This window comes from Leucopleurus acutus (genome assembly GCF_964270905.1).
Source record: "Leucopleurus acutus genome assembly, chromosome: 4".
In the NCBI taxonomy this organism is placed as follows: domain Eukaryota; kingdom Metazoa; phylum Chordata; class Mammalia; order Artiodactyla; family Delphinidae; genus Leucopleurus; species Leucopleurus acutus.
This window is the reverse complement of record NC_139146.1, coordinates 14,372,743-14,391,161: the sequence shown is the minus strand read 5'-3', so window position 1 is coordinate 14,391,161 and position 18,419 is coordinate 14,372,743. Positions and strand designations below refer to the sequence as shown.

At 34.1% G+C, this 18,419-nt stretch overlaps 1 protein-coding gene across 2 annotated transcripts in view; it reads left to right on the top strand.

The window, feature by feature from the left end:
- The window catches only part of INTU (inturned planar cell polarity protein), a gene marked incomplete at both ends in the record, with an annotated part of 78,486 nt that overhangs the window by 40,169 nt on the left and 19,898 nt on the right, over positions 1-18,419 (top strand). For both annotated transcript variants that reach the window (XM_082838105.1, XM_082838104.1), the window contains 5 exons: positions 2,002-2,205; positions 6,549-6,667; positions 9,817-9,906; positions 12,234-12,311; positions 14,657-14,846. In XM_082838105.1, coding sequence (XP_082694231.1) covers positions 2,002-2,205; positions 6,549-6,667; positions 9,817-9,906; positions 12,234-12,311; positions 14,657-14,846 — 681 coding nt within the window. The remainder of the gene's footprint in view (positions 1-2,001; positions 2,206-6,548; positions 6,668-9,816; positions 9,907-12,233; positions 12,312-14,656; positions 14,847-18,419) is intronic.

The following is an 18,419-nucleotide window of genomic DNA, read 5'->3' as shown; positions in this document are numbered from 1 at the left end:
TCTCCCTTCCTACTCTCTAGTCATGACCTGGTTCATCTTAACTCTGAATATATATATATTGATGAATTTAGACCTCATGTTTCTTTTCTACTTGTTAATAAAATAAAATCTGAAACTTATTTTTTAAAATTATTTATTTATCTGGCCACGCCAGGTCTTAGTTGCAGCACGCAGGATCTTTAGTTGCGGCATGTGGAATCTTTACTTGATATGCCAAATCTTTAGTTGATATGCGGGATCTTCTAGTTTCAGCATGCAGGCTCTTAGTTGCTGCATGTGGGATCTAGTTCCCTGACCAGGGATTGAACCTGGGCCTCCTGCATTTGGAGCATGAATTCTTAACCGCTGGACCACCAGGGAAGTCCGAGAAACTTATTTTAGAAAATATGTTTATTTAACTAAATTCACTTTAGGTAGACAAAGATAACTTAGTGCCTCTGAAGCGCCAGAGAGCTACATATAAGCAAAATTGAATACGACCATAAATAGTCACTCTTTGCCAATCAAAAAAAGTAATCTAGATATTTCTTCATTTGAAAGCTTTTATTCATCAGGATAGATTTATTTTACAGTATAATACTAACAATAGTTAGATGGGCTGATGGGATTATGAATGAATTTTTAAAAATAATATGCTTAACATTTTTGATAAAAATGTATAAATATGTAAGGCTCATTTTTTAAAGGAGTGATAGTAGTAATATATTCATATTTATCATATAGTTAAAGTTGGCCTTGAAAATAGTACCTCTTTTAATAAATTATTTAAAATAGGTATTGTTTATTATTGTCTTGATAATAATTTTTAAATGTTTCCTCTCAAAATGCAACTTACTGCATACAAACAATTTTATCTTCTTTTAAATATTGACATTTCCTTTTTCTCCCAGTTTTTTGAGGTATGATTGACAAATAAAAATCATATATGTTTAGGTTGTACAGTGTGATGATTTAATATCCTATATTGACCAGACTTCTTTATTCTTGATCAAGCATGAATTTATTTTTTGACTTTTAAAATTTAATCTAATTAAAGGAGTCATTGCACTTTAATGTCTAAATTTAAAATTTTATAGGTTGTTACAGTTAGAATGTCCTGTCTTACTTATCTGTATTCTGATAAGACTTTTAACATTAGGAACATTTTGTGCCTATATAGCTTGTGATGATGTCCTTGCTACACAAAATTAACTATATTTAGTGAAAAGTTCTTTTAGTCAAGATACACACTGGTGCTTCTTTGAAGTAAGCAAGTTATCTTTGGCCAGCTGGCATCTAGACACATATCTCCTTTTTCAAGGAAAGTTAATTGAGAAGTGGAAGCTACCTTTCAACAACTGGAAAATGGCCACATTCTGGACTCTTACCAATCTTGTTTGACATCAGGCCATGAAATTAAAACTATCTTGACAAAACTGATAGATAGTCTTCTTAGGGTCATGGTTCAAGATCTGGCATGTTGATGGTTTTTACTGTCCTTAGCCTTTATTTTAAAGGACCACAAAGAGTGTCTTAAGAGAAGAATATTTGAATATCACCTCACTTGAAAGGAGAGCTAATTCTGGTTATAAGAGGTTGCTTTTAATCCTGAATCTCTTCCTTTTACCTTCCCCAGATGGGTCAGTGCTATTACCATTCTTAATGTAATGTTACTCTCTATTACACTATCAGATCATACTAATTTTTGTTTTTCCATGGCATTTCTCGTATTTGTTGTCAGTACTTGGAATAAAATGATTAAGTTTAAACTAATGAACTTATATACAGAGAATTATATATTCTTAATAAATATTTGTAATAATATGTGCCAGATACTGTCCTAGGACCTGGAGATACAAATATAAATAGAATACACAGTCCCTGCCATCAAGGAGCCCATACTCTAGAATGATTTTTATGCATACTGTGCGTACCTGAGTGAATGTGCATGTACAGATCCTTTGTGAAAACCACAGCTGATTTTCCCTTGTTGAAAAATCAACACGTTTTAATTTTTTAAAGGTGAAACTGACATTCGAAAATGCATATGCTGTGAAAAAGCAAACAACTCAACCAAGACAGAAAAAGGCACAGTCAAACACAAGTGATTTAATCAAACTTCCATGGGGGGAAGAGGACAAAGATACCCAGCAGAATATTCTAAACACTCCTCACATCGTTATGTATCTCACACTACAGCTCGACTCAGAAACATCAAAGGAAGAGGTGAGTGTCTTCTCAAAAGTGCAAAGGAAAAAAGTAAGGACCTTTTTATAGTCTTCCAAATGATTCTCAGTCATTCTGTGTCTTATGTTTTTGGTATGTCTCTTACACACAGCAGTCTTCAAATTGACAAGCTCAATGGGTTCATTTATAGAGTTTACTGAAATATTTGAATTTGTTTCTTCTACCTTCTTTAAAAATTTCTATTTGAATTGCTTTTTCCATGATATTTTTTAAACTAAACTTGGTTGCTTGTATCATTATTATTCTTGCTGTATATTCTTATTTCTATTTTCTTGTGATTACTCTAAAAATTTTATATTTCTCTTAGCAGATTCTAAAGTTAAATAATATCTTAACCCCTTTTCAGAATAATTCAAGACCCTTAGTACACCTTAACTCCAATTTTCCCCTCTTCACCTACATGCTATTGTGATCAATCTTTCAGTGCTATCATTTTTTTAAATTCCACAAGTTGGGCATAATTATACTATTAGTACTACTACTTATTATTATCATATTTTATACATTATAAAATATATAAACTATATATGATAAAATGCATATTTTGTACATCATATTTTGTACAGATGAGTCATCTTTAAATTTACATATATGCTTGCCATTTCCTTTATTCACTATTCTTAAATCTCAGGCTGACCTTAGTTGATCATTTTTCTTCTTCCTAAAACATATACTTTAGGCATCTCTTTTTAATGAAAATCTGTTGGTGATAATTTCTTTTTGTTGTTATTTATTTGATGATGTCTTTTTCACCCCTTCTTGAAAGGTAGCTTTATAATTATACATTGTGAGAATAGGCCAGTCGCTATAACAAACAATCCTAATGTCTCAGTGGCTTAACATAGTAAAAATTTATTTCTCATTTCAATGTACATGTTCCTGGTCAAATGGCTCAATGATTTGAGCCCTTCATCCAGTGGTTCCATTATTCCCAAGCACTTCAGAGTCCTCTCTTGGATCTTTTCCATCTAGTTGGCCAATAAGAGAAGAGAGAAAGCATGCAATATCACATGGGACATTTCAGAGGCCTAGCTTAAAAGTAGGAACATCACTTCTGCTCATGTTCCAATGCCTAGAACTAGTTATATAGTCTCTCCCAGTGCAAGAAGGTGAGAAATATAGTCTTCCTGTGTGGCCAGGAAGAAGATGAAGTCAACACATAGCATTACTTATGCCAACTAGGTAGAAAGTTATTTTCTCTAATCTGTTGGAAGATAGTATTTCTTTGTCTTCTGACTTATGATTGCTGTTAATAAATCTACAGTTGGTCATTTCTTTTAAGGAATCTGTCTTTTATTTTCTTTGTTCAGTTTCTTGCTTCTGGTATGTTCAAACTATTTTTTAACCTCTCCATAGTGTTTTTTTTGTTTGTTTGCTTAAACATTCCTATTTTTATTTTTAGAAGTTCCTGAAAAGTTTTTAACTAATCTACATGCAAATCTGCCATGCTATTCCTAGTAGTCTTTTGTTGTTTCCTTGTCTTAGTGATTCTATATATTATTTCTCTAAGCATCTCATACGTAGCTCTTCTTCATTCTATATCTTCCCATCCCAATATCTCTAAGTCCTAATGGGGACTCTGACTTGTTGTGGCTTACCTTGTTATTTCCTTGGGTATCATTGACTAAACTTACTGTTTGATTTTATCTTTGGGAGTCCTGTGGTTCTAAATGGGAAATGCCTTCCTTCAAAGAGAATTTGCTTCTTCTGCTTCTATCACTGACATGGAGCACTTAAGCCTCACTAAAGGGTCTAGGTTTAATGCAGTGGTCCTAGGCCCAGCTCACCTACCTAGCCACTGGCCCAATGCTCAGTGTCCTGACTGAAGACACTGTAGGTATCAGCCCTCAAGACAACCTGCCTCTGTCCTTCTGCCCACTACTCACCACTCCCAGCTGAGGCCCCAGCTTGCTTTGCTGTGCTGGGGAAGGGGGTTGGAAAGGTATGGAGAAGATGTCATTGGAAGGTATGGAGAAGATATCATTGGAAACCTCTCTACTTGTTATATATCCAGCAGTTTAACAAGTGTGTTTTGGCCATGAATCCAGTTGCTTTACAGCACAAGGGTCTCAGAGCATCTAGTTTACCATAATGCTTTGAGCAGAAGCGAGATCTAAAAAGTTTTTGCCTAGTTTACATTTCTTTCCTTTTGAAATCCTTGCAGCCTATACTCTCAATGCCAAACCCATTTTATCCAAAGGGTGTATTTTCTTGTGTTGTTTCTTCATACATCAAAATTTAGCCAATAATTGAACTGGAAAGGAAGAGATTTACTTCTACATATATTTATAATTTTCTGTGTTCTGAAAAATACATGGAGACCTAGAGTTGATAATTCTAATTTCTTGCACGTTTTACTAGTCCTTTGTATCTTTAGAACAATAAGAAATTTAACCATGTATTAAATAGAACACACAACATATTTCTGGGATGGTAGCATCCTGAATCTTTCAAGGTCATCTTGGAGTAGGATAGTGCTGAGGCCTTTTGTCATCCTTGCCTTTCTTTCCATGGGAAAATGTGTAGATATTTCTTTAATGAACAGGTTTCTGTCTGTGACAGCCCTGTATCAACACTGTAATTAGGAGAGGCTTTTTATTCTTACTGAACAGAGTGGAAACTGCTGCAAATGCATGCTACTAACGAGTGCTTTAAAATACAGCTAATTAAATTGGTTAGGAACTGTAGAGCTTGCCAGGTCTTGAATTGTGAGGCTTTCTGGTCTGGTCACAGCAGAGGTTGGAATAGAGACTTTCTCAAATGACCTTTGTATTCTGGTATTACTTATTTTACAATTAAATATCATAGGGTCATTTTGTTTTCATGTGAGTTACATATTTAATAACAGCTTGTTTTCTTCAAGTTACAAGATTTGGACATTTTAAAAAAAATGAATCAAAGACTATATAGTTATTTGTTTAAAGTGGTGTTTGGTATTTGGCTAAATACAGTAAGTTTATTTACCAGTTAAGGTTTAAATTTATTAAGTAGACATAACAGAAGATCTTCACTGGTGTTTGAGTTAATTTCTAGAGAGAAAATGTTTTATAATATTTTTACATTATTACAGAAATTTTGAGTTGTTAGGCAGACTGTATTTGGCCACATAATTCCATAGCAATTTTCATATACTGAATGTGCTTAATAAGTATAAAAAACAAATGTGTCCAGTTGGTTATTATTTATATTTTATCCTAATGTAAAAGTTGCGAAGGCATGGGCTCCAAGTCACATAATTATTTCGTATAAAGAGAGACCAAAACAAAGTGTAGAATGCTCTTTAAAGAGAGAACCAAAGAAAAGATACAGTATTTTAAGAGTTTGGGCTTTCAATAATGGCTATGTTAATATTTATGAATATTGTTATTAAGTAGCATAACTGGAAATTACTCTGAATTCTCTATGGTTTCTATCTAGAAATTTTAATTTTGCCTGCTTTTAATTTGTCTTGTGAGAAAAATAGCACATTGCTTTAAGTAATAGCAAAAATGTGAGGCAGAGAATGATTCAATCCGTCATGTAAAAGTACTAGCAATGCACATCTTGATTTTGCAATTTATAAAAATGAAATTTTTAAAAAACTGTTTCCTGGGAATATGCTCTTCTTGAAAATAGAAAACTATTAAGCATTTTGTGAATAATCTTATGGATTTAGTATTTTCCGTAATTTAAAATGTCTCTCTTTTAAAGTTTGAATACAGATTAATTTGTGGTGGGCAAACGATTTCAAATTTAAACAGAAGATTTTATAATATCATAATACTTCTTTCTTCCTATCTGCATGACTTTAATTTAATTTTGTATTCTCACTCTGTAAGTTTAATTGCAGTCTTGTCTTGTGTTTAAATAAAGATTTAATGGTTTCACCAAAGATGAAGCTTATCTTAAAGACTCCTAAAATTTACATTTGGTGTCTGTGTGCATATGCAACCACAGGAGATAAGAATATCTATATAACGAAATACAAATATTTTAATTTATTGTAAAGGGAGATTAATGTTTGAAACATTGTTTGCAATTAGTTGTAATTATTCCAACTAATCACTATCCTACTCAGCATATGTATCATGACTAATTTTGACAGTCTCTAACTTATTTTCAAATGTGGTATTTTAAATACTAGGTAATGTGTTAAAATTCCAGGCATATAAAAAAAAAAATTCCAGGCATACTCCTCTCCTTATGTTTGAATAAACCTCCCACTGAAGCTGAAAGGAATCTTTTTATTTTTTCCTTAATTTGAAGTCTGAACTTGCCATGAAAAATATAACGGTTGGAAAATTTGGGGGGAATTGACATTTCTATTTCTTTTTATTTAACAGCAGGAAATCCTATATCATTATCCAGTATCTGATGCATCTCAGAAACTTAAAAGTGTGAGAGGGATATTTCTCACACTCTGTGACATGTTGGAAAATGTAACTGGGACACAAGTTACTAGGTAATAATTGATTTTTATTTAGCTTTAATTCTCTTTCTCCCAAGTTCTTTACGTTAATTCTGACAAACAAAATACTAATACAGGTATCTATTATACAAATATATTTGTATCTATAATGTAAATATTTATATGGCAGATATGATGTCTGCAGATATTTTGTTTCTCACCTAGGTTATTTCTACTAATCATCTATTTAAAATGTAAGTTCTGAGAACAGCTGTAGATCTGGATGTTTTGGACTTTAACAAACTTGGATTAATGACTCTACTTTAGACTTTCTTCATGAAGGCAGTCTCTCTTAAGCACAGCATTATGATGAGTTTGGGCTTTTTTATGACTTTATCTTGATTATTAACTTGCTTGACAATAGCTTTGTGGTTGGTAAGGATGACTGAATACTGAATTTTTCATATAGTTCAAAATATTTTGTTCTGTTCTTAGAACAATGATAGAAAACACATAATACACATACACTTTAGGAAGAGTATTCAGAAGGCAGTATCTGTGCAAGTTCACTCAGTGATGGATAAGCAAACTGGTGTTAAATAACCTTTTGAAAGTCGATTATAGAGCCACACATCCCATTCCATGTTGATTTATCAAGTCTTGACTTTGAAATATTATAGTTAACTTATGGAAAAAGGGGGCTCAAAGTTTTTTGAGTTTTGTTTTTGCTTTATTTCATAAAACAGATCTATAGATTATAAACCATTTTTCTTCCTTAATATTTCAACAATTTTAGACTTTACCAAAAAAGTTTATCTCAAACTTTAAAAGCTCCTTAATATTGATAGAATATCAAATTGGATTTTCTAGGCTTTAAATTTTCTTTTCCCATCTTCTGATTAAAATGACACCTCTAGGATTTTTTTTTTTTTTTGAAGTATATAGTTGGCTTACAATGTCGTGTCATTTTCAGGTATACAGCACAGTGATTCAGTTATACACACACACATATATATATTCTTTTTCAGATTCTTTTCCCTCTATAATAGGTAATTACAAAATATTGAGTGTAGTTCCTTGTGCTCTATAGTAGGTCCTTGTCTAGGATTTTAATAGATGGGATCTGCAAGATAACGGGAAGAATTTCCTTGTTTTTCTAAATGAAAGTGATGTTTAACTCTGGGATTTTTAGTATAATGTATATAGAAAAGATTAGTTCATTTCAGAATACTTGTAACCGAGGCTCCATTTAGTCTATAAATTCATATTTATAAAAGCATGTGATAGGCCTTTTACATTTTTTTAAATTGCTTTATTGAGATATAGTTCATATATCATACAATTCACCCACTTAAAGTGTACAATTCAATGGTTTTTGTATATTCAAAGATATGTGAAACCATCACCAGAGTCAGTTTTAGAACATTTTTTTTTATCTCAAAGAGGAACCCTGTACCTTTTAGCTATCAATGCACCTACCCCACCCCAAGCCCTAAGCAACCCCTAATCTACTTTCTGTCTCTATAGATTTCGCTATTCTGGACATTTCCTAAGAATGGAACTGAAATATGTCGTTATTTGTGACTAGCTTCTTTCACTTAGCATAATGTTTCTAAGGTGCAGGACTCATTTTTAATCTTATTCGTAAGAAAATGTGTTTAAGTTTCCCCATGTGGATTTTATTTTTCTCCAAAGTATAGATATTTTACTTCATATTTAGACCTTGTTAGCTAAAATATGCGTTAGACATGTGGAAACCAGTAAATATAGAGAGAAAAACTTTTTTGTGAAAGAATATGAAAATAATTGTTATTTCAGGGATTCCGTAGCAACATATCTTTTGTTGCATACACTGTTTTGAAACTATAGTGAAATGAATTATGACTATAAAGGAGTCTAATATTTGTCTAAAAGTATATGCATTTTTAAAACTTTATTAAGGCAGAAGTAATATCCCTTTAAAAAAATCTATTTAGCAATTCATATTTAAAATCCCACACACTTATCTACTGTAGTATAGAAGTACACTATATCCTAGGACTCAACAGATAAAGACTGATGGGTGTATTTTAATTTCAAAGAAAACACTAAATATATATATATTTTTTTTTAATTTTTAAAAATTATGTTTAATTTTAAAGTAGTTTTAAAAAGAAGTATCTGATCAGTTAAGAAAACATGGAAAATATAAAAACAAATGGAAAAAATTAAAATTACCCCAAAGTCTACCACTCAAAGATAACCACCACAGATTCCACGAGGCAAAGGACTTGGCTGATCTTGTTCATTTCTGTAACTCCAGGGCCCAGGCATGTAGTAAGTGCTCAGTAAATATTGCTAAATTAAATGATAACCTTTCACTTAATTTTTTCCATCTATTTTATACAAATGGAATCATATTCTACCTACTGTATTGTAACTTTTTTTGTGTGGCAGTATATCATTTAACATTTTCCCAAATCAATAAATGTTATTTTACATTATATTTTTATTTTATCTTCTTCCCACCACCTACCCACACTATAAGAAGGAATCATGTTCTCTGTATTTCCACAGTTTATTGTTGTATCTCTCTTTTAGAAAACATTTGTTTTCCAACTTCACTGAAGTACAGTAAATTGCACATATGTAAAATGTATAATTTGATCGTTTTTGACATGGTATAGACCCTGAAACTATCACCATCATGAATATAGCCATCACTCCAAACATTTCCTTGAGAATATGTTTAAATCTGACTTATATTTTGGTTACTTGTTTACGTATCTGTGTACCATACTGAATGATCATCTTTTGAGCTGGGACCACATCTTTGTTTCTTTGTAATCTCTTTTAGTAAATCATGTTCATAAATAGACAATCAGAAAAGATTTGTTAAATTAAAACACTGGGATGGAAGCTTTCTTTTGAAAAACAAAATTGCATATAGTCAGTTAATGTTAGGAAAAGAATTTCAACATATTTTTGCTGTAATGGGTCTACTTTTCTTTGACCTAGAGTTTTTTGTGGGTTTTTATATTTCAGAATATGTTTTTGTTGTACAATTCCTTGCGTTTTCTGTGTGGCAGGTATATGCCAAGAAATTTGCTGATTAAGCGTGCATTTCTTAAATCATACCATATGTAATCTTTTATGAATGACTGTTTATAATTTTATGACTTTTAAAGATGTTCTAATTTCATTTTGACTCTATTTCTTCTTAGCTCATCCCTTCTTTTAAATGGGAAACAAATTCATGTAGCTTATTGGAAAGAATCTGACAAGCTGTTGTTAATTGGCCTGCCTGCTGAGGAGTAAGTTCAGATTTTTGTTTACCTTAAAATCATTTCTAAAATACTGCTAACAAAGTCTGTTTCATTAAAATGATGACATTTTTGTCAAAGGTAAATTCAAGAAGTTTTACAATTTAAAGGTTTGCTGCACTAGTATAATGACTGCCTGTGTTCATTTGGTATGAATAGTACAGAAAGGTACCGGGAAGGCCCAGCTAGACCAATTAGTAAGGGTGGAGGCTGTCAATACACTTTTCCTCTGAGATATGGCCAGTACAGAGGTGGCTGAGAGATGAGCTTGTCCTCTGCTCAAACTTTTGACAGTATCGTGGTTTGGATTTTGCATGTTTACAGTTTTTTACTGTTGGTGATTTTAGAGAATTAAGGGTCAGCAGAAAGGTGTTTTGCCTCGACATTGAGCACCTTTGACCAAATAATGAATATTTATCTTTAAAGTGACTTCTCTAATGGTATGTCTTATATTATCATGGTCTCCTTCTTAACTTTTTTGCAAGTATTTTGAAAAATGTCTTATTTTAATAGTTGGAGGTAAGAGCAGGGCTGACCATTTATACATTTGGTAGAAGTGAGTTACTAAATCCAGCCCACACTCAAGGGGAAGAGTATCAAACAATTGTGGACTTGTTTTAACACCACAAAGAGGAATTCCAAAGGAGGCTGCAGTGAAAAATATCAAAATTATTATGTTTTAAAGTGGTCTTTAATTTTGGACAGAAAGAGATATGATCTATCATAAATGTGGGATTCAAAACATTTAACATGAGGGGACAGTGGTGCCATTATATATGTTAAATGATGGCTCTCTTTTACCAGCTAATGTGTACTTTTCTGTCTAAAAACCCTGCTCGGAGACTGCCCTATGCCAATGGGTTGGATCGTGAAAAACTGAGTTGTTTTGAAAGAACAAGAATCGGAGAACATCCAGAATAAGATACCTTAGGGTGTGGTGGCAGGGTGAAACATCTGCCTTTGGACTTTCATAGTAGCCCAAAACGCAAAAGACAAGACACAGATAATACAATGGTGAGATAAGGTAGCGTGGGCAGTTAGACAGCAGAGAGGAAGGCCCAGCTAAGGAACTGAGCAGAGGCTGCTTCCCCACTTTCTGATGCCACCAGCCAGATTAGTTAGGCAGACAGAGGCAGTTTCCAGGAGAGGTTTTACCCTGAAGCCAAAAAAGGACTGTCACTACTGAGCTCTGGATCCAGGTTGTGCTGTTTAGGGGATGCTCTAGCCGATTTCTCAACCTTTGCTTCCCGGGGTGGGAGTGGGGAGGCGGGATCTTCCCTAAATACTTATGTCATTCCTATCCTAGAGAACTTGACTTCTTAAGTTGGAATGAATTTGAAGGTCCTCCTCCTTCCCTATCCTGAGCTTCAGGTCAGAAGTAGCCCTAGCCACCTCTTTACCCAGTTCTCTTACTGCTCATAGCCACCACCCCGTACCAAACTCTTTTCCTTATTGCATCTTGTTTCACATGACTGTGAAAGGTAGTTATTATTATTCTCCTTTGTTTAGACTGGGAAACAGAGTATTGAGAGGTCATGCACAGGCACCTCCTCAGTGTCAATTTATATGTCTCTGTATCTCCAGCATCGTACAGATGGTTTGTAATTGAATTCTGGCAGTCCTGGGATTGTTTTTCCCTTGTCTGTCTCAATGCCACAGTCTGTCCTTTCTTTCTTCACCACTGTGCCTTTTAAAAGCAGGATGAGAAAAGTGTTGCACCACCCAGGATACGGTGGAGCAGATACTCCAGGAACATGTGTTTTCACGGGGGGAGGTCATCTTCCTGTGACAGCTGCAGTCAATAGTGGGGACCTAACCAGGAAGACAGTGTGAGGTAGTGGAGAGAGTAACCTTGTAGCTAAGGAAATGAATGCCCACCAGCAGGTTCTATTCCCTGGGTGTGCCTGTAGAAGTTGCTTAACTTCTTAAACCTCAGTTATACCCACTGGTATAATGGGAATAAAAGACCTGCTTTGTAAAATTCTTACAAGTCTTCAATGAGAAAATGTTAGGTTCATTTCTTTCCTTTCTCCTACTTTCTTTCCTTTCTCTTTCATTTAGGGGTGTCTTTTTGTCACAAGAATTAGAGGTTAAGTTGAGATCTGGCCTCCTTGACCCATGTTAGAACCCCAGATCTAGACATCAAACGCTTTAATTGCTAATGCAGGAAACAACCATTATACACAGCTATACTCAAAGTTAACACACATGCTTTTCATATTCTTTACATATAAAATGTAAAGATGATCTGCTTCTTTTATATTATGAATCAATTGATTATGTCATAAATGAACAGATGTATTTTTGCTTCTTTTTAGAGTTCCTCTTCCTCAGCTAAGGAATATGATTGAAGATGTTGCCCAAACCTTAAAATTTATGTATGGTTCTTTAGATAGGTAAGTACTTCCTTGAATTGAACCTCAAGTTTTAAGTATATGATTTGAAATCACTTTTTGGCACTTAATAGTGTTCCTTGGTTGTCAAGTTAGTTGTTTGGGTTTTTTCTTCTTCTTCTTATTTTCTCATCCTTCATGACTGGCTTTTATTTTACAGCTCCAGGCAGTTTTTCATCGGATCCATTGCTTTTTCTTTTTTGGTCTCATATGTTACTTTTGTGAAATAGTGATGTAACCACAATTATATTCTGATTTGATGTATTTTTGTAGGGGCAAATGTAAGAGCATTTCTTCAGAACAGATACAGAAAAGAGTAAGAAGTTTTCTGTGTTTTCCTCTGATTATAGCATTGTCAAACTCACTATCCTAAAATGTGATACTTTTTCCTTAAAAAAATTTTTAGCAAAAAAAATGAATGTGCTATTAAAATAAAGACATGGTAGAGAAGGTAATTGTCTATTTAGTTTCATGTATATTCTTCCATATATTTTCTATATAATATGAATATACATACTCTCTTTTTTTACACATGTGGGCTCATATTATGCATATTTTCTGCTTGCTTTGTTTTTATAAATTTTTTTAATATAAATTATTTATTTTATTTTTATTTTTGGCTGCCTTGGGTCTACGTTGCTGCACGTGGGCTTTCTCTAGTTGCGGCGAGCGGGGGCTCCTCTTCATTGCAGTGCGCGAGCTTCTCACTGTGGTGGCTTCTGTTTGTTGCAGAGCACGGGCTCTAGGCGCACCGGCTTCAGTAGCTGTGGCTCGCGGGCTCAGTAGTTGTGGCTTGCGGGCTCTAGAGCGCAGGCTCAGTAGTTGTGGCTCACGGGCTTAGTTGCTCCACAGCATGTGGGATCTTCCTGGACCAGGGTTTGAACCCGTGTCCCCTGCATTGGCAGGCAGATTCTTAACCACTGCACCACCAGGGAAGCCCTGCTTCCTGCTTTTATAACCTTGCAGTATGTGATGTATCTTTCTTGATCTGAAAGAGGAAATTTGGGGTAACCGTTCAATATTTGAACATGTAAAATTATGGATGGAAAATCGATGTTTGTAAGTCCCAGTACTTCAGAGGGCTAAAATGATGCCTTTGCTTTCAAAGCTTTAAGAGTATATCAATATAAAGATTCAAAGACAGTTTATACATTTTTTCCAAACCATGGTAGTATCAGATCTCTGTTTATCTAGAGTGGATCTTTATTGTCACTGTTCTCAAAGCTGCCTAAAGGACTTTTTTATGATGATGCCATCTGGGAAAAGTGTCTAATTTGCAGTATTTTCCTCCAGGAAAATATAGACACCTCCCTCTCAAACCCAATTACTTATTAGCATTTTCCAAATGTGTGAACTACAAAAGACTGGGCAGCCATATACAGTGCTTTTCCCTTTTACTAATAAGAAAAATTTTAACCAATGAAGAGTATAAACTCTTAAGGTGGTTATAAACTACCTCCTTAAATTTATAATAGATGAGCAAACCTTACTATGTTTTGCCCCAATTGAAGCTTTCTATTTTCATAAAACTAGAGATAATCAAAGATTAAATTCCTGTAATGAATTCTGTATATGAAGATAAAGCAATTGGAGTTGTTCTGCAAATTCCAATGGAGTAGGTTGGGGGCAGAGGGACTCTTAATTTCTCTGAATTTCATTTTGAAATTTAGCTTCCATTGATTTGGAAGTAGCTCCAAGTTGACAGCAAATTTAAGTAGTTTCTTCTTGCCTAGGTGGGAATTTGAAAGGGAAACTAAGATAATAAATGTAAAGATCCATAACACCAAGAAGCAGTATGGATCCAAGATATTGTACAACATTTTTTTTAACCACAAGGTTTTTTTCAGATTATGAAAGATATTAAAGGCCATTGTGAAAAATTATGAAAAGACTAAAATGTCCAAAAACTTAAATTATCTTTTTCAAGTTGTGAGCTGGTTAGTTCCCTGTGAGCCACAGAAAACTGATTATACATTAATAAAGTTTAGTGTTGTGATCAAATTAAAGATATAAATGGCTGAGAGATAGAGGTAAAAGCGAGTTACACTTTTTGCAAAAAGGGAACTTCAGCCCATTCTGTTACGGATATACCACTTGTGTTAGCCCTCTGGTTTTCCCGTAGTACCATCTGCCCTATGTATTTGAGAACAGGCTTTAGGGTAAAAAATATTGACAGGGTGAATTTCTTAACACACTCCATCAGTAACATAGCAGTAATTCTTATTAAGGGAGGAGAAGTAAGGAAGAGAACCTATGTAGTTAGGAAAGATCCAGTCCCCTTAGGAGCGTACAAGCAATGACTACCATTTCTGTGTGTTGTTCTAACTTTACAGCTCTTGTTTTTTCAGTGCCTTTTGCCAGGCTGAGAATGTTCCTCGTTTGGATCATTTTTTCAGCTTGTTCTTTCAAAGAGCACTTCAGCCTGCTAAACTACATTCCAGTGCCAGTCCCAGTACACAACAATATGATGCTTCCAGTGCAGTACTTTTAGACACTCTCCCTGGAGTTCGGTGGCTCACACTTCCACAGGATATTAAGGTAATCTTAGGTGTCATAAATAAGAATCAGAGCCAGTTGCCTTATATATATATATATTTTTTTTTTTTTTTTTTTTTTTTGCGGTACGCGGGCCTCTCACTGCTGTGGCCTCTCCCATTGTGGAGCACAGGCTCCAGACACGCAGGCCCAGCGGCCATGGCTCACAGGCCCAGCCGCTCCGCGGCATGTGGGATCCTCCTGGACCGGGGCACAAACCCGTGTCCCCTGCATCGGCAGGCGGACTCTCAACCACTGCGCCACCAGGGAAGCCCGCCTTATATTCTTTATCTTCTCTCTCTTTTTTTTCTCTTAGGCTTTTTGTTATTTTCAGGGTTATGGGTAAGAGTTAAAGGGGCAATTGGTTGATAAGTAGGAGGTTCAGTGCAGTGAAGTTTTTCTTTCTAAATAGAAATTAGCTATCTCATCTTACTTTAACATTTAAGCTTTGTTCAAACTTGGAATACTTTTCAGAAATCGTAATTATATGGTGTGTCTTACTTTTGAATTTTGTGATTTAGATTTTATAATGCAGGGTCATCGAGTTAGGTAGATGAAATGACTGGCTAACAAATTAATAATAGCAAAATCTTTGTTTACATGAACAGTTGTAATTAGCTTTTGCCCTGTGCCAGAGATAGATCACTAAAGGTAAGATTCATGGTGGTTAAGCATTATCAATGTGACTTCAGTCATTTCTGTACATCCAAAATAACTTTACTGTTGAATGATTGAAAAGCTCATTTCAGACATTTTCATCAACAATAATGTATTTAGCCACAGCATTTGTAATAGTATTAATGAGGCACTATGCCATAGCAGTTCCCTGCCCATGAAGAAACCCAGGTTATGCTGTTGTAATATCCCAATTCAAGATTCTGCTCTTCATGGAATTCTACAATATATGATCAAACAAATGCCTTTTGAAGTTTAATAATAATTTAAACAGATATAGCAGTCCCTTTGCTCAGTTTCCTCATCTGTAAAATGGGAACAACAATACTACCTACTTCATAAAGAAGTTGTGAGTTATCACACATAAAATGCTTAGAACCATGCCTGGCACTTTGTAGTTGTAATTATAGCTGTGAGAGTACTATTATATAATGATTATTTGGAGGGAGTTGAGGGGTTAAAGCATATTTAAAGGAAACTTTACCTTCTTGTATTCTTTTTTTGTCCTTGCCTTTGTCAACTGCCCCCTGTTGCATTTTGTATCTCAGGCCAATGATTATCATTTTCCTAAATCATATAAAAACTAAAAAGTATGAGATAAAACTAAAAGTATGAGATATATAATTCTACTCCCATCAGTGTTTTCATAAGAAAACAAAATAGACAGTGTTCAAAATAGACAGAATTTAACTAGTTAACCTTACGTTTAAGATAGAAAGACACTGTTTCCACAGTCTGTCTCATGCCCATTCTGGGGTCTTTTTCTTCTGAAAGACACAAGGCCGCTTTTCGCGAGTCAGAGTTGCCATCTCATGGGCCTGTCGGTCTGGTCTTGCCCAAGTTCTTTCTCCTGTCTCAGAATCTCTTCACTAAAGAAATCTCTTCCCTCAAAATATATAGTCTCTTCTGTGAGATTAGAGGTACTTCATGTTTTTAGGGGAAAAGTCTATAGACTTTGGATATATTATGATTAAATATTATTTTCCTTCTAAGAGTTCTTGTTTAAGACATTTAAAATATAGCCTATTTTGCTCTTATAAATTCCATATGAAGGCTACCTTCTGTATTCAGATTTCTTTTTTATTGGCGTTTTTTTCCCTTAATTTGACATATATTTGATTAAAAGGACTGTATGCTTTTATTTCAACCTAAAAGAATATCAATCTGAGAAATCACTGTGTGAATTCTACTGTATATATTTTTTAATCTTTTGACTTAAACCATACCTGTTGCTTATCTCACCAAAGCTCTGGTTGTCTTTGTCCTTGTTGAGTTGGACACTACTCTATGCAGATCAGCCTTCATTGTGCCAGGTACTCAGATTTGTGCTGTGCTTTGGGAATCCAGAAAAGTCCTCTGGATGCTCACAGTTTAGTTGGGTAGGTGGAATTAATATACGGGAAACAATGAGGATATAACTTAGACATTTTCTATATTTTGTATTCTGGTTAAGAGAATTAAGAACAATATTTTTGCCAAGAGATAGATATCTTCTGATAAAGTGATCTAAAAGTCTCTGATGAATGTAAAGTTTAAAATACATAATAACCCTTAAAGTTTTTGTTTTTGCTTTACCAGCAAACTCAAAGAACTCATACACTTTCCTTTTGCCTTTGAGATTTCTTACTGTGTGAAAAATAGTAGGGTTTATTGACTATATATATTCTAATGGAAAATATTAAGGAATTTTATGCCTTGAGAAATCTAGTTAAAAACATATGTGTGTGTAAGGTAATTTGTGCCTGGTAAATTTTAGGTGGAAATAGTTGTTTTTAACTTGGAAAAAAATGTACTTGTTCTGAGTTTAGTATATGATGAAGTCACACTTCTGTTTTCTTTCCCAGAGAACTTCCTTATTTTGTTTGTTTGTTTGTCAGGTTTTTAAAAAAATAATTTTTCCTAAGATACACTGGAATAATAAAGAGAAAAGATATTTTACTTTTTCTCTTAAGGAATATGAAGAAGCAATTATAGTAACCTTGTATATTAGCCTGTAGAGTTCAGTAGCAGGAATAGCAACCTGTTAAACATTAATGTCTCTGAGATCGAAAATCACAAGTAGGTAACTTTCTTTTTGTCCTGTAGTCTTTCACAAGGGAAACTGTAGCCACAAAAAGGAGAACATGAAGTATTTGCTAGATGCAGAAAAAAGTAGGTCACAAATGAGTAATAAGTCATACCATATGAAAAGCATTGAAAGGCATGACTAATGTTTCCACAGCTTTTGTCGTCTCAGTAAGACACATTTGTGAAACAGTCCTGCAGAAAGTGCCTTGGCCTTAAAAAACAAAACAAGGATTATTTTTCACAAATACCATATATGCTACAAGCTTCGATTTTCAGTAGTTTCCAATTTATGTATATGCATTACAGATTAAACTGCAGATTAAATTTATTCTGTTTTTAAATTTTGAATGCTTCAGGGAGGGACAAATACATGAAAGAGTTCAGGCAAATTCCATAGAAACGAAAGCTAAATCCTAAGTAAGAGATTTTTCTAATAACTCTGTAGGGTGGTTAAACTGTGCCAGATTCCAGGGGAACACTTGCCTTCATGATTTAATCCGTGAATAAAGATGAACAGCCTTTTTATACAGAACATAGGAGGGAGACAGGGAAGAATGTTGGATTCTTGGATTTTCCAAGAATCCAACTGTTGAGAAATACATAGGAAATAGAAAAATTAAAACAATTCATAATAGACTGGCTACATTCAGATTGATTGTTTTTCCTCTTAAGATTTTTAAAATGTTAAAAATTTTTCTAACAGAACTGTAAAGCAGCTTTTTAACATCATAAATTAGTTTGCATTGAATACAGAGTGAAGCCCATTTTGCAATAATTGAGATTTAACTGAAAAATTCCTATAGGTTAAAATACATTAATTTTTTTTTTTTTTTT